Raw genomic sequence first — 15,536 nt, 5'->3', positions numbered from 1 at the left:
TATTTCTATCCCTACGTTTTGACCCAGTAAAGCAGAGCTAATGGAATAGATGCCTCCTTTGTGCAAAGGGACAATTTACATTTCTGGTGAACTTTAGACCAGGTTATGCCTAGTTCACTCAGTTTCTGTCTTATTCAAGAATAGCTCCTTCTGGAATTTCCTTATATAGAATGACTGCTACCTTCAAAGAGCTGGTAGCATCCTCTACTGGGCTAAGTTATTGCTGAAACTGTATAACTGTGCCTAACACAGAGCTCTCAGATTCAAACATTCTAAGCACATACTGCTTCTTTTCTCACAAAGGCAACCATATATAAATTAACTATACCTAGTATAAATATATCTATTTCATGAATTAACATTATTTTTCTATGAGATGTGAACTACCTATATTAATTTTTTAGAAATCAGAATGTGCCTGTTAAACACACACACTTGGAATTACTGGCTTTGTACTGCTTTTGTCATGACGTCTAATCCTAAATTTTTTTTTCTTTTGAGGAAGATTAGCCCTGAGCTAACTACTGCCAGTCCTCCTGTTTTTGCTGAGGAAGCCTGGCCCTGAGCTAACATCTGTGTTATGCCCATCTTCCTCTACTTTATATGTGGGACACCTACCACAGCATGGTGTGCCAAGTGGTGCCATGTCCGCACCTGGGATCTGAGCTGGTGAACCCCGGGCCGGCAAGAAGCAGAACGTTCGCACTTAACTGCTGCGCCACCAGGCCGGCCCCCTAATCTTAAATCTTTTAAGAAAGGATTTATTCTAGAGAATAATTATATGGTAAAAACTGGATTGTTGACAAAATACTTTAAGTATTTTAAGTAATTTAAGTGACCCTTCCTTGTTTCCAGGCCAGACAAGTCCTAGTCAAGATAATATATAAATAGGATATCTGATTTTTTTAAAATCCTGTTATAGAAAATCTTTCAAATGAATCTTTTTATTATACAGCTATGTGCCACATAACGACATTTTGGTCAACGACGTACTGCATATATGACAGTGGTCCCACAAGATTAGTACCATGTAGCCTAGGTGTGTAGTAGCTGATACCATCTAGATTTGTGTAAGTACGCTCCATCATGTTCGCACAGTGACAGAATCGCCAGACATATTTCTCAGAACATGTCCCCATCGTTAAGTGATGCATGACTGTAGTTATATATTTCTTTTTTTTTAAAGATTGGCACCTGAGCTAACAACTGTTGCCAATCTTCTTTTTTTTTTCCTGCTTTTTTTCTCCCCAACCCCCCCCCCCCCCCAGTACATAGTTGTATATTTCAGTTGTAGTCCTTCTAGTTGTGGCATGTGGGACGCTGCGTCAACATGGCCTAATGATCGGTGCCATGTCTGCACCCAGGATCCAAACCCTGGGCCACCGAAGCGGAGCACACAAACTTAACCACTCGGCCACGGGGCCGGCCCCCTGTAGTTATATATTTCTTAAACCAAAGAAATAAACAGACACTTCACACTAAACCACACTTCAAAAACCTGAGTGAGCATCAGAATCTCCTGGAGGGCTTATTAAAACACATTTTGCTGTGCCTCACCCCCATAGTTTCCGATACAATAATTCTAGGGTGGAGTCAGAGAAACTGTATTTATAACAAATTCCTAGGTTTTGTTAATGCTGCTGATCTGCAAACGAAACTTTGAGACCCATTCACTAAACTCTTTGGCTGGATGAATCTGAAACCTTATTAAAGCCAAAAATTACTTACAATGGTAACTATCTCATGAAATAGTTTTAAGCTTCCATATGTATAATATACCAACGACAATATGTGTCATTTTGACATTAAATCAGTGCACAAATTAACAAACATTCATTGAATTTGGAAGAGTGCCAAGAGCACTGAGCTGATAGCCAAGGTGACCCGCATTCTCATCCCAGCTTCACAACTCACTGTGATCTTCCACTTCTGCAGGCTGAAGGGAGTGAGCAAGATGACCTCGAAGGTGTCATCCATCTCTAAAAGCACCTGATGAATCTTTGATACTACGACATACAAGCCAGTGTGCTAGTGAAGCAACGGGTGTGAAATGGAGAGCTTGCCCCTTAGAAGAGGATACCAGCCCAAGCCAAAGGGAAAGCCCAAATCATAGTGCTTCAGAATTCCACCCCGGAGGTATGATGTTCAGAAAAGCACCTCTTCACTCAGTCCCAGACTAAGGAAATTTGGACCTGTTCCACAATAGTAATAATATCTTTAGGGGCCTGCCCAGTGGTGTAGCGGTTAAGTTGGTGCGGTCCGGTTCAGCAGCCCTGGGGTTGCCGGTTCAGATCCTGGGTGCAGACCTACGCACGGCTTATCAAGCCATGCTGTGGCAGGGGTCCCACATATAAAAAATAGAGGATGATAGGCAGGGATATTAGCTCAGGGCCAATCTTCCTCAGCAAAAAGAGGAGGATTGGCAGCAGATGTTAGCTCAGGGCTAATCTTCCTCACAAAAAATAAAATAATACATTTAACAGAAAAAACCTTTTCCCCCTTTTCCTTCTTCCTTCTTTCCTTCTTTCTTCCTTTCTTTTCCTTTTTGATAAATACTTACTGGGACCCTGGTAAGACAGATGGAAATGCTCTGCTTCGGTGGCCCGGGGTTTCACCGGTTCAAGTCCTGGGTGCAGACATGGTGCCACTCATCAAGCCGTGCTGAGGTGGCATCCCACATGCCTACAACTAGAAGGACCCACAACTAGAAATACACAACTATGTACCGGGGGGCTTTGGGAGAAAAAAATAAAATCTTTAAATGGCACAGAGGGGCATTATTGTCTCCAGTTGGAGCTGCATCAAGCTCGTTCCTAGAAATGCTTCCCTGAGGACTCCTGCTTTTCTCCCATGAAGTTGATACACATAAAGTTTAGATCAAGTGCACAATCCTGTCTTAAAACTGAAAGGAGGGCTTAAGACTGTGGTTCCCAAATTTTGCAGCACATTAGAATCACTGGGGAGCATTTAAAAGTACCGATGCCCACATTGCACCCCTTACTCAGAATGTCTGGAGACAGGTCAGGCATCAGTACCTTTCAAAGTTTCCCATATGCAACAAAGTTTGGGAACCACTGGCTTAACAGACTCCTCCTTCTGTGTTTAGGGTGCTGAATAAATCAGAGCCTTTACCTGGGACATTGTTTGACTTTTCTAAGTAATGTGTATAAAAACCATGAGAGTAACAGGGCTGTTCTCAAGTTGTACGCTACCTAAATTGCTCTTAAGACAAATAGTCAGTCAATAGTGACCTCTGGTGGTGTTATTAGAACCTAAAATGGTCTAATTTTCTTGGTGCAGGAGTGCTCTTAACATAGGAAAAAGATGTCAATGACCACTCTGGCCCAGCCCTATGCCCCTCCACCATACACACATATTATCTAGAAAGGGAAACTAAGGCCTGGAGACTAAGTCGACCAGGATCACATAGGAATCCCTGATAGCAGTGGAACTGAAACTTCCCCAGTACCCCAAGCTCCCCTTCTTTGCAAGGGCTTCCTCCCCCAGAGTGGCCGTATCTTCACTTCCCATTATGAGCAACACCAGTGTGCATCAATAGTTTCTGGGTTCTATTTCTGCCTCTTAAACATGACCTTAATTCCTGCAACTGCCAAACACAGTCATGGTAACTGACCCTAGCCAGAAGGATCTAGAGAGGAGTGGTGGTCTCTCTCCTCTACGCCCTACAGTTTTGATTTCTCCTGTGGGGTAGAAGGCAAGAGTTACCCTGCTGGCTACAGAAATCTGACTGACTGGGCCTTCTGGTTAAAGACAACTGTCTCCATTTTGCAAATGAAGAGAATAAGGTCCAATGAAAGGTGTTGCCTAGACCATCCGTCTAGACACACCTCTTCTCTCTGTCCTGAATCCAAGGTGCTTCATATCAAGAGAGGAAACTGGGGCCCAAGTACAGAACTGTCCTCTCCACGCAGGCTTCTGAAAGCCCCCGGCTACCCTGTAGCCTCAGCAGTAACGGGGCACTAGAAGTGTGACTCTCAATATGACGTAACAATGGATGATGCCCGCCTACAAGGGAGAAGTATGGGATTGTAGGGTCTGAACGAAGCAGCTAGGATATCAGTGTTGGACGGTAGAGGCTGAAGATTTGGGGATTAGGGGGTGGGGTGGATCCTTGAACATAGACTGGCGGAGTTGAGTCCCTGAAGCAGAGATGGAGCGAAATTTGAGGACTAAAGATCAGGAACAAGGGAGAAGGGGAGTCTGGGGCCCCATTTAGGCAGCCTTCCTGGAGACCAAGACGGAGAACGGCCAGCGGCTCCACGGCCGCTACCTCGCCTTCCGCAGCAGATGCCCGGTGGCCACCACGGCGTGACTCCCAGGACACTGGGACCTCTCGGGACCAAGGAACCTGCCCGGCCAACGTGAGTTGGAGAAGACCTGGGGGCTGAGGAGCCCCAGGCCACCTGGTCACCTGCCTCTGCTCGGCACAGGGCGGGGTCGGGTGCAGCTGTGGGATCCCCGCGCCTTCCACTCCCCCCAAAATCTCCATTTCTCCGAACTTCTGACACCGTAACCTGTGACCAGTCGAAACGAGGCTTCGCAGACGCCATCCCGGGGAAGCTAGGGACTGCCTCGGTTCCCGCGGCAGAGGGACGTTCGGGATAACCCCGCCTTCTGCGTTCCCGGTGAAAGAAAACCTCCCAAATCCTGAGAGAAGCCCTGCGGGGCTTTCGGGGAAATGCAGCCCCGAACGGGGAGGACGTGTTCCCAGAGGATTCCGGGAAGAGTAGTTTTCGGGCCCCGGATGCGGACGCCCAACCCCGCGCGCGCGCCGGCCCTCGGAAGCCGGTGCCTGATCTCGCGCGAAGTGGTCTCGGGCGGCCCCGGAGGCTTGGGTCGGTGCAGCCTGAGGGCGCGCGGGCGGGCGCGGCTGTTGCTTTTCCGTCTGCCACTTAGTCGAGGCTCTATGTGACTTTCCTGCAGGATAGGGTTTCTTCCTTCCAGAGCTCACCGTCTGGAAGGGGCTAACAAGCAAACTGACAGAAGAGCATGGGTGGAACGGCACGTGTTTTAATTGCTGCGTTGGGCGAAAGCGCGCGAGTGGGAAGGTTTCCCAGAGCGACTGAGTTTTGAGGGGAAACCTGGGGGATCCATGGGCAGGAGGTCGCTGGCGGAGGGCTCGCACGCAGGGCCAAAGAGCAGAGCGGAATTAATCAGTAGGACTTCGCCATTTTGTGGGGAGGGGGAGCAAGGTGGGGATGGGGAGAAGGATCACAAAGCAAGCTTAGAACGCGGACGTTGTCGCTAGGGGAATGTGGAGACCTTAGAGCTCTAAGGAGAGGCCTTACCTGCTCTGAAGCGGATTTTGCCAAAACTCGACTCCATTGTGAAGCCGATTGGAGGAGGGGTTGAAGTTGGAGTCAGGAATTCGGGGTAAGAAATGATGGTGGTCTGGACTAGAATCAGACAGTGGAGATGGATAGGAGATGATATTATGGCAATGAGATATATTTCGGAGCTAGGCTAGAAAAGGAATGGTTATTGGTTTTATGGGGGATGATGGATTACTTTGGGCCTCCATTCGCACATAGGGAAATTCAGACGTGCACTCGAACACTCTTAAACAATGATGACCCTATTTGTGAATTATCTCACTCTAAAAATAAACCGAAGATTTCCTAGCCATTTATACAACATGTGCATGTGGACTCATAATTTGCAGTGTACTGATAAACGGACACAAACATCGACACAACTGCTCATGTGTGGGCACAGAATTAGCTAGGTCCCTGACCTGGGATCTAAGCTCCTTACCCTTCTCCTTACACACCGCTAGGTCTGTTCCTTTTCACTCTATGCGCTTGAATAAGTAATTTAACCTCTTTTGGTTTAGTTTCCAAAAGGCAGCTGCCTACGGAGGGATCTTGTAATGAGGTTGTGACACTTTAAGCATGACCCTGAAATAATGAAGGATTTCTAGTGTATCTGTCCATGGATGATAGCACCTGGAGATAAGAGATTCCTTCCTAGAAGAGAGGAACCCAGCATGACAGGTTAAACAGTAGAGAGAATGGTTGAAATAACATCTTTCAGGCTTTGAAAATGCAAATATGGAATTGGGTGGGGCTATAATCAGGGTTCACTTGTGTTGATTTAATCAGATGGAGATTATGGTGGAGAAATTAACAAACATTCAGGGCCCCCATCTAACCCTGAACTGTCAGCATACATACTGTGTTGTTGAGGAGCAGACTGAGAAGTGGCAGGGAAACAAAAACACTCTTCTTCTGGGGCTCTGCCAGAGGCAGGATGGGGCCACAGCCAGTGCCAGGCTGAGCCTGCAGGTAAGGGCCTTCCCTGTTAGGTGGATTCTTGGCCAGGCTGAGGAGAGGCTCCACAGGGCTTGTAGCACGTGTCCTTGGCAGGACGAAGATAAATGGGAGCTAGTTTGCCCACAGGGAGAGAGAACTGAGAACTAGACTAATGGTTGTATTCCAATCAAAATTAGAGAAAAGTACAGAGGAGACCTCAAGTTGAGCAGAGAAGAGGAGACGTCCATTTCAGAAGAAGCCCTAAGTCTCCAGTAACATACTCCCTCTGGACTGGCTGCCATGTGTGGGGTAACAGAAGGGGGCCTGCAGCAGGGCTTGGAGGAGAGGCTGGTAGAGGGATGGTCTTTCCCTGGGGATTGTATGAGGGTTTAAGTAGCCTGAGGGACTTCCACACCTGGAGAAAATCTTCCCAAATAGAGAAAGTGTTTGTTACTGTTAATTTCTCAGACCTATCCTAGGGGTCCAAGCTGCTTCCTTACGAGAATCAGGACAGACAGAGTCTGTATTGGGCAGTGGAGAGAGGGGGGCTATCATTCAGCAGAACCTCCTATATAGCTAATGCTTGAGAGGCCCTTATAGCCCTAGCAGCTTATTCTTCTGAAGTGGCCTTCTTCCTAGTGACTGATCAATAGGGCAGCCCAATGTATGTTCCTTTAACAAGCAGACGGGAGTTGAATCAGTCTGACAGTACTGTGACCTACACGTATAAGCTTGTCAGCTACTTGACACCTTCAGTGTCTAGTAGAAGGCTCTGTCACATAGGTAACCAATAAATAATTTCCAAAAAGTGAATGAAAAATTGAATACAAACAGTATTCAGTGCTATCTTAGCAAATGCAGTAAAATAAAGAGGCCTGAGGGGGAAATTAAAGTATGGTCTTGCCTGGAGAGAAAAGACCTCCTTAATTTTGATAAATCCTAGAAGAGTTACACATTAACCATCCATCCACTATGCCTCTGATTTAATATTTTTTGGATAGGCTAAGTGTTCTTCTTACTTCTTCTTTTAGCCTGGTATTCTCAGGTTTTCCTGCCTCCATCTTCAGAAGAAAAAATACAGGGCTGGCTCAGTGGTGTAGTGGTTAAGTTCCTGCACTCTGCTTTGGTGTCTTGTGGTTCACAGGTTCGGATCCCAGGCATGGACCTAGCACTGCTTGTCAAGCCATGCTGTGGTGGCATCCAACATACAAAATAGAGGAAGATTGGCACAGATGTTAGCTCAGGGCCAATCTTCCTCACAAATAAATACATAAATAAGTAAATAAATACATAAGTGAAAAGATCTCTTCTAGCTGCTGAAGAATGGAACTAGGAGTAGGGTTGGATGAGGAAAACAGAAGGAAGCAGTACAGTCAGACTATTGCAATATTAAAGTTCAGGTGAGAAATGGTGGTGGTGGGGCTGGCCCGATGGCACAGTGGTTAAGTTCGCATGTTCCGCGTCTCAGTGGCCTGGGGTTTGCTGGTTCGGATCCTGGGTGCGGACATGGCACCGCTTGGCATGCCATGCTGTGGTAGGCATCCCACACATAAGGTAGAGGAAGATGGGCATGGATGTTACCTCAGGGCCAGTCTTCCTCAGCAAAAAGAGGAGGATTGGCAGCAGATGTTAGCTCAGGGCTAATCTTCCTCAAAAAAAAAAAAAGAAATGGTGGTGGCTGGACAGTGTGATAACAGTAAAGATGGAGAGAATTAGGTATTTGTGGTATCTTTTGGAGGTAGAGCTAGTAGGAGGGATAAGATGTGTGATGTGAGAGAGACTCAAGGATGACTAGAAGTTTTTTGGCATGCTGCTTACTGAAATGGGGGAAACCAGAAGAATACGTACATTGAGGAAGGGGAGAGGTGGGAATTAAGAGTCCTGTTTTAGATTTGTAAGGTTAAGATATCTATTACCTGAGTCTGGAGCCCGCAGAAGCAGTCAGGATTAGAGATACGTACCTGGAAGCGATCAGCATATGTGCAGTACTTAGAGTCATGTGTAGGTGCAACTGTTAGGTGATGGTTCTTTTTTTTTTTCCTGTGGAAGATTAGCCCTGAGCTAACTGTTGCCAATCCTCCTCTTTTTGCTGAGGAAGACTGGCCCTGAGCTAACATCCATGCCATCTTCCTTTACTTTATATGTGGGACGCCTACCGCAGCATGGCTTGCCAAGCGGTGCCATGTCCGCACCTGGGATCCGAACCGGTGAACCCCAGGCCGCCGAGAAGCAGAACGTCCAAACTTAACCGCTGTGCCACCGGGCCAGCCTGGTGATGGTTCTTAACTGAGAATGATTTTGTCCTCCAGGGACAACTTTGAAGCAAGCATGAGGAAAAAAGCAAAGTGAGTTGGCTTGAAAATTATGTTGTGTATGATTCAGTGTAAGAGCAGTTGCATGAGAGATTATTTTTGAGGACGTGACATTTTGTAAGATATTGGCAAAATATGACATGATTTTAGTTTTCTACTCCTGCCTAAAATTTCTGCCCTATTTTTATAAGCTGTTAATTTCTCAGGTATTTTCTAAAATGCCTATAGTTTTATGGGGCTGGCCCAGTGGTGTAGTGGTTAAGTTTGTGTGCTCCACTTTGGTGGTCCAGGGTTCGTGGGTTCAGATCTCTGGTGTGGACCTACGCATTGCTCATCAAGCCATGCTCATCAAGTATGTGGGCAGCATCCCACATACAAAATAGAGGAAGATTGGCACATATGTTAGCTCAGGGCCAATCTTCCTCACCAAAAAGAATAAATAAATAAATTAAATAAATAAATAAAATGCCTATAGTTTTAGTAAAACAAGTAAATTTTTGTGTTTTTAGCTTAGTCCCTTAGTGTGACACCACTTATAAATTCCTTTTCTTTTTGCATTTCTTTCTTTTGATTTTTGTGTCTTTTAACCTTGGTGTATATTTTCAGTTAGATTAAATTGTATGATCTGAGGGAGAACATTACTCTGAGAATCAGGAAATGAGGATTTACACTGTAGACCTTTTGGAATAATTAATCCTCAGTGATGATGAAGAAAAATATGTAATTTTGTTGTGTTTGTTTTGGGACTTTCAACTACCTCAGGATAGAAATCTAGAGCAGTGGTATTTGTAATGCTTCCCTGGCTCTCTGAATGAGGATAGCTTGTAAGTAGATAGAGGAGGATAACAACACTCTAGTTATGTGGTAGTATTGATGCGGGCTTGGTTAGTCTAGGAGTCGAAAGAAAGATTTCTTGGACTCTCAAGGTCTGGCAATAGTGCTCTTTTATTCAGAGGATAGCATGGAGTAGCATGGGGACAGGACCCATGGGCAGTAAAGAGCTTCAGGCATGGGGACAGGATCCATGTGGGCAGGGAGAGCTGCAATGGGTTGAGGGTTAGAGCTAAATTTATAAAGCAGAGGTATGTGAGTTATTTCTTTACAAGACAGAGGAAAGCTCATGAAAAAAATTGTTAAAATGGTATCAGTGCAGGTGGGGTCTGGTTATTGGGTGGGCATATAACTTTAGATAGAAATCAGATTGGATTAAGTCAGGCCGTGTATGCTTTACCTACACCCCCCCCCCCCCCCCCAGGACGATATAGATCAGGATGTAGGGCAAGACATCTTGAGCTTCTCTCCCTGGGACAGCCTTGATCCTCAGCATTATTACAGTAGGATTTTTAGGTTAGTGTGGACTTTTATTTTATTGTTTGTGCGGTGTTTAATGTGGGGGCTGGGGGATAGGAGAGGAAATATGTTGGGGCCCAGGTCAGTTATGAGGGGTTACAGCTTGCTATGATGGTCTCTTTTAGTTCTGTTTTGGGTTTTTTGTTTGTTTTGTTTTCTATTGTTTTAGTTTTAGTTTGTTTTGGGCAGAGACAACATCCATTAAGAAAGATTCTTGCTGCAAAGGGTTCTTGTACCTAATCCTAATGTGCATATGAAGGCTTCCCCCCCACCCCCTCCACCAACAAGCATTCTCAGATGCCAGCAGGGTATCTGAGAATTCAACTCAATTCTGACTCTCTACTCAGAGATGAATCAGATTCCACAGGTAAAGAGCTCCATCCCACAACACTGTCACCCACTTCAGATGCCAGTCAAAAACCCAGGTTTTTGTCTGTACTTCTGACCAACCAGCTACAAACTGGAGGTTGCAGGACCGCCACGATGCCAGTCGCAAGTCCAGATTGTTATCTGTACTGATCCCCTTCTTGGGTTTGATTGATTTACTAGAATGGCTCACAGAACTCAAGAAAACCTGTTTACTCATTAGATTACTAGTTTATTACAAAGGATATTAAAGGATCAACAGCCAGATGAAGAGATACATAGGGCAAGGTCCTGAACAAAGGAGCTTCTGTCCTTGTGGAGCTTGGGGCCAGGAACGGTGGCTCGTGGAAGCCCTCTGGGAAAAAAAGGGCAATGCAAGCTGTCCTTTTGGGGTTTTATGGAGGGTTCATTACATACTCATGATTGACTAAGTCATTGGCTATTGGCAATTAATTCAACCTCAAGTGCCCCCCCCCGCCCCCCCCCCCCCGCAAGAAATCAGGGGGTGGGACTGAAAGTTCCAATCCTCTGAACATATTTGCTGGTTTTCTTAGCAACCAGCCCCCACCCTTCAGTGTGGTCCTAAAGTCACCTTCACTAACATAACAAAAAACACATTTATCACCCTCAATACTTAGGAAATTCCATGGGTTTTGGGAGCTCTGAGCCAGGAATTGTGAAGGAAGACCAAATATATACTTGTCATATATATTTCTTATAAATCATAATATTGCACTTGCTAAGTGTGGCATTGATTGCAAAGGACTCCTGGGGTGAGTGGAAGATAGCAGGGCAACCCCTTGGCTTATTAACCTCAACAAAAAGCATGTCAAGCCTTAGTGTTTAGGAAAATATTTACCCTCTTGTTATTTTCATAGGCCACTTCAGATTCTATACTGAATTGATATTGAGAAATACATAACTTAAAGATTTTATTTTTTTTCCTTTTTCTCCCCAAAGCCCCCCAGTACATAGTTGTGTATTTTTAGTTGTGAGTCCTTCTAGTTGTGGCATGTGGGACGTCGCCTCAACATGGCTTGATCAGCACTGTCATGTCCACGCCCGGGATCCAAACTGGCAAAACCCTGGGCTGCCGAAGCAGAGCGCGCGAACTTAACCACTTGGCCACGGGGCCGCCCCATAACTGCATTTTTTCTAGCGTTAGTTGGATGAGATTTTCATTTCTCTGTTTTATACAGTCTCATATTAGACATTCTTTTACTCAAACACTCCATCATCTTTTGAATGGGCTGCTTCTCTGTGACTTGGTGCCTTTTTCTCCGGCTTTGAAGATCCCCTTACAATATACCCCTTGAAATCCACTCATCATTCCCCTTCGGCTTAGCTGCTAACTAGTCCATCAAGCCTCTGAACACCATTTCTCTAGCCCAGAGCATAATATTTTATCTGTTACCCAATTTTGTTAATCTCTCTTGCAGTTTAGTGACTTGTATCTCTTTTTGTGTACCTTGCTGATTTATAAGCCCATGTAAGACATGCATTATTTTCTTTTGTATATTTAGAGATTGTCTATTACTTATCTTTTATACTTACTTAGTGGCCATGTACTATTTGTTTTTTGTTTGTATGTGTAGGTACAGTGCCTGGCACATAAACCTCTGTAATTCCCAGCCTGAGGCCAGGAACTCCTGGCAAAGGTAAAAATATTTATATACATATTTTCAGCATAAAAAAAAAATTAAACATATCCCCTTAATCAAAATATATAGGTTTGACAAAGCCTTTAAAAATTATATTGACTCAAAATATATAACTTCAAGTTTGTTAAAGGTAATTAGAAAGTCTTGATTAAAAACTTGAATAAGGGGGCTGGCCCCGTGGCCAAGTGGTTAAGTTCGCATGCTCCGCTGCAGGCGGCCCAGTGTTTCGTCAGTTCAAATCCTGGGCGCGGACATGGCACTGCTCATCAAACCACGCTGAGGCAGCGTCCCACATGCTACAACTAGAAGGACCCACAATGAAGAATATACAACTGTGTACTGGGGGGCTTTGGGGAGAAAAAGGAAAAAAATAAAATCTTAAAAAAAAAAAACTTGAATAAGCTAATTAGGTTTTAAACAATCTTTCAAAAATAAAGGGATTCTTAGGAAAAGATTGAGAACTATTCTCTTTGGTATTTTGTAAAAAAAATGTTTAAATATATGTACCAGGGGCCGGCCCAGTGGCACATCGGTTAAGTTTGCACGTTCCGCTTCTCGTTGGCCTGGGGTTCGCCAGTTCGGATCCTGGGTGCAGACATGGCACCACTTGGCACGCCATACTGTGGTAGGCATCCCATGTATAAAGTAGAGGAAGATGGGCATGGATGTTAGCTCAGGGCCAATCTTCCTCAGCAAAAAAAGAGGAGAATTGCAGTAGTTAGATCAGGGCTAATCTTCTTCTTCTTCTTCAAAAAAGTACCAGTTATTGCCACTTCTTTCCTAAATTCAAGTTTTCTTTCAAATAAATAGTCATTTTTAAACAAGTGTATAGTGATTTATCTCTTACCAGAAATATCTGAAAGAGTCCCTCTTAAAATACTAGGCTAGCTGTGTTTCTCATTCTTTTAAAAAAATCTATATTAATTTTATGGGTAAAAATGTATGTCTTGACTTTGTCTTTCTTTTTCACAAATTTATAATGTAGCCAACTATTGATGTTTCCTGATGTGCTCAACTTTCTGAATATTTGGAGGCAGCTGTGTTGACTTTAGTATAACCTAGGTCATCAATACTTTAATGTTCATCTTACCTTATTTCTCTTTGACCCTACACCTTGCTTAAAAATATTTGAAAAATGAAAATTTTATTTGTAAATAGTACAAAATTAGCAATTCAAGCAGAATATTATTATCTTCTGACCCTGAATCCTCATCTGTTTATGAACTTGAGTTTCTTGGAATTTCTAATTCTATTAGATTAGAAGATTAAATTCCTCTAAAAATCTCTTCGAATGCTTTCTTTTTGTTTTCAATTTGAGAAACGTGTTTGATTTTTTGCAGAGTTCTTTTAGACTTTCTAAAGGACTATTTGAAATGACAAGTTAAATATTAATTTTATGGTTAAATAGGTCTGGATGTAAGATGCAATAGTTTGGTGAATTGTGATGACTAGAAACTGATTTGCTAATACAATATACTTTCCCACATTAAAAGAAATGGCGTTTTTGATAACATCAAAATTGCATTTAGAGTTGAAGTTTTGGTATTTTAATTTCCTAGCCATAAAGGAGGCAGAAAAATATTCACCAATCTTTGCAGAATTCATTAAAATAAGAAGAACTTTGGCCATGGCCATGACAAGAACCTTAAATAATTCCATAGCCCAGAGTGGAGTTTTCCTGAAGCTGGGAAAAGGATCCTGGGCAGGCAGTGAAGGAGGGGACAGATCCCCGGCAGGCCTGATGCTTCAGCAACTCTGGTGTTCTGCCACGTAGGAGCACTTAGTGAGCCGAGGCCTAAAGGAGGAGGAAACAGTTATCTCCTGGGAAAGGCCTCTGTAATCCGGAACACCACGGATTTCTCAGAGTGGGAGTTAGGATGGGAGTGTCTCCTGGCTCTTGATAAAACAATTCAGTCTGTTTCAAGGACATGCAACTGGGAAAACGACTGGCTTCTGGAAACAGTGTTACTCTGGTATTTGGGACTAACCTTGCTGATGAGCACCAGGAAAACAGCCTTAATCAACTGTAATCCTTGTTAAGTGCTAGAGGACTCATTAGATGATCACCCTATTACAACAATAATAGTCTTGAGAATAAGACTATTTATTGAGTGCTTACTTCAAGGCAAGCTCTTGATTTCATTATATTACTTAAGAATTTTACTTGATGTTCATTTTACATCACTTCCTCTGCCCTATCAGCTGTTGTTGTACCCAGCAATCTGCCCCGGAATCTGTAGGGGCCCTGATTAAGTGTAAGAAAATTCAGTTGTAAATAACTAAGTCACAAAAGATTTTATTTTCTATCATTTCCTCTGCCTTGTCTTTATTTTAAAAAATGGTTCAAAAGTAGCATTAGATCAATGTCAATTTCCTGATTTTGATAATTGTACCATGATTATATATGTTGTTAAAGTAAATGGGGTAAGAGATATGAGGGAACTTTTTGTAATAATTTTGCAACTTTTGGGTAAGTCTAAAATTAATTAAAAACAGAAAGTTGGGGGCCGGCACCATGGCTGAGTGGTTGGGTTCGTGTGCTCCGCGTCGGCGGCCAGGGGTTTCTCCGGTTCGCATCCTCACCGCTCATCAGGCCATGCTGGGGTGGCATCCCACATGCCACAACTAGAAAGGCCCACAACTAAAAATATACAACTATGAATTGGGGGGTTTTGGAGAGAAAAAGGAAAAATAAAATCTTTAAAAACCCCAAAAAACCCAGAAAGTTGAAAAACTTCAAAATTTCTTTACTACAATTTAGTTCATAGCTTTTGTTATTTTCTTATAATGGAAAAGCAATATATGTTCAATACAGGAACATTTTACATGCATATAAACAAAAAGAAGAAAATGAAAATCCCCTAATTCAACCAGCTAGAGATATCTGTTATAAAAATCTAGGCGTAAATTCATTGACAGGTGTGTGTATATGGATGTATAGGGGGTATTAATTTCAATCACTAACTCCATTTGCAAAGATAAATCTTTATTTTTTTTTTATTGAACTTAATTTGTCTTAAGCCTTCAGTTTGCCTAATGGGAAGTAATTTAGTCACTTCCAGGTAGTTCAGTCATTTTATTTATTTATTATTTTTTTAAGATTTTACTTTTCCCTTTTTCTTTCCCAAACCACCCAGTACATAGTTGTGTATTTTTAGTTGTGGGTCCTTATAGTTGTGGCATGTGGGATGATGCCTCAGCATGGCTGGATGAGCACTGCCATGTCTGTGCCCAGGATTTGAACCAGTGAAACCCTGGGCTGCCGAAGTGGAGCACACAAACTTAACCACTTGGCCACAGGGCCAGCCCCCAGTTATTTTAATATTTAAAGTCAGGGCTGGCCCTGTGGCCGGGTGGTGAAGTTCACACGCTCTGCTTTGCCAGCCCAGGGTTTCACCGGTTTGGATCCTGTGCGTAGACCCAGCACTGCTCATCAAGCCATGCTGAGGCGGTCCCACGTAGCACAACTAGAATATACAACTATTTACTGGGGGGGCTTTGGGGAGAAGAAGAAGAAGAAAAAAAAGGATTGGCAACAGATGTTAGCTCAGGTGCCAATCTTAAAAAAAAAAAGG

The 15,536-nt window shown here is 43.6% G+C and overlaps 1 protein-coding gene across 6 annotated transcripts in view; it reads left to right on the top strand.

Moving 5' to 3' along the window:
* Positions 1-4,005: 4,005 nt before the first annotated feature.
* The window catches only part of HLTF (helicase like transcription factor), a 68,982-nt gene continuing 57,451 nt past the window's right edge, over positions 4,006-15,536 (top strand). For 5 of the 6 annotated variants that reach the window (XM_070576274.1, XM_070576275.1, XM_008531946.2 and 2 more), the window contains exon 1: positions 4,008-4,382. In XM_070576274.1, coding sequence (XP_070432375.1) covers positions 4,309-4,382 — 74 coding nt within the window. In that variant the 5' untranslated portion in view covers positions 4,008-4,308. Of the gene's footprint in view, positions 4,383-15,536 lie in introns of all 6 variants that reach the window. The other variant, XM_008531943.2, reaches the window with a different exon arrangement.

The sequence above is a fragment of the Equus przewalskii genome, chromosome 15, assembly GCF_037783145.1.
Source record: "Equus przewalskii isolate Varuska chromosome 15, EquPr2, whole genome shotgun sequence".
NCBI lineage: Eukaryota > Metazoa > Chordata > Mammalia > Perissodactyla > Equidae > Equus > Equus przewalskii.
This window is presented reverse-complemented; position numbering and strand designations above follow the sequence as displayed.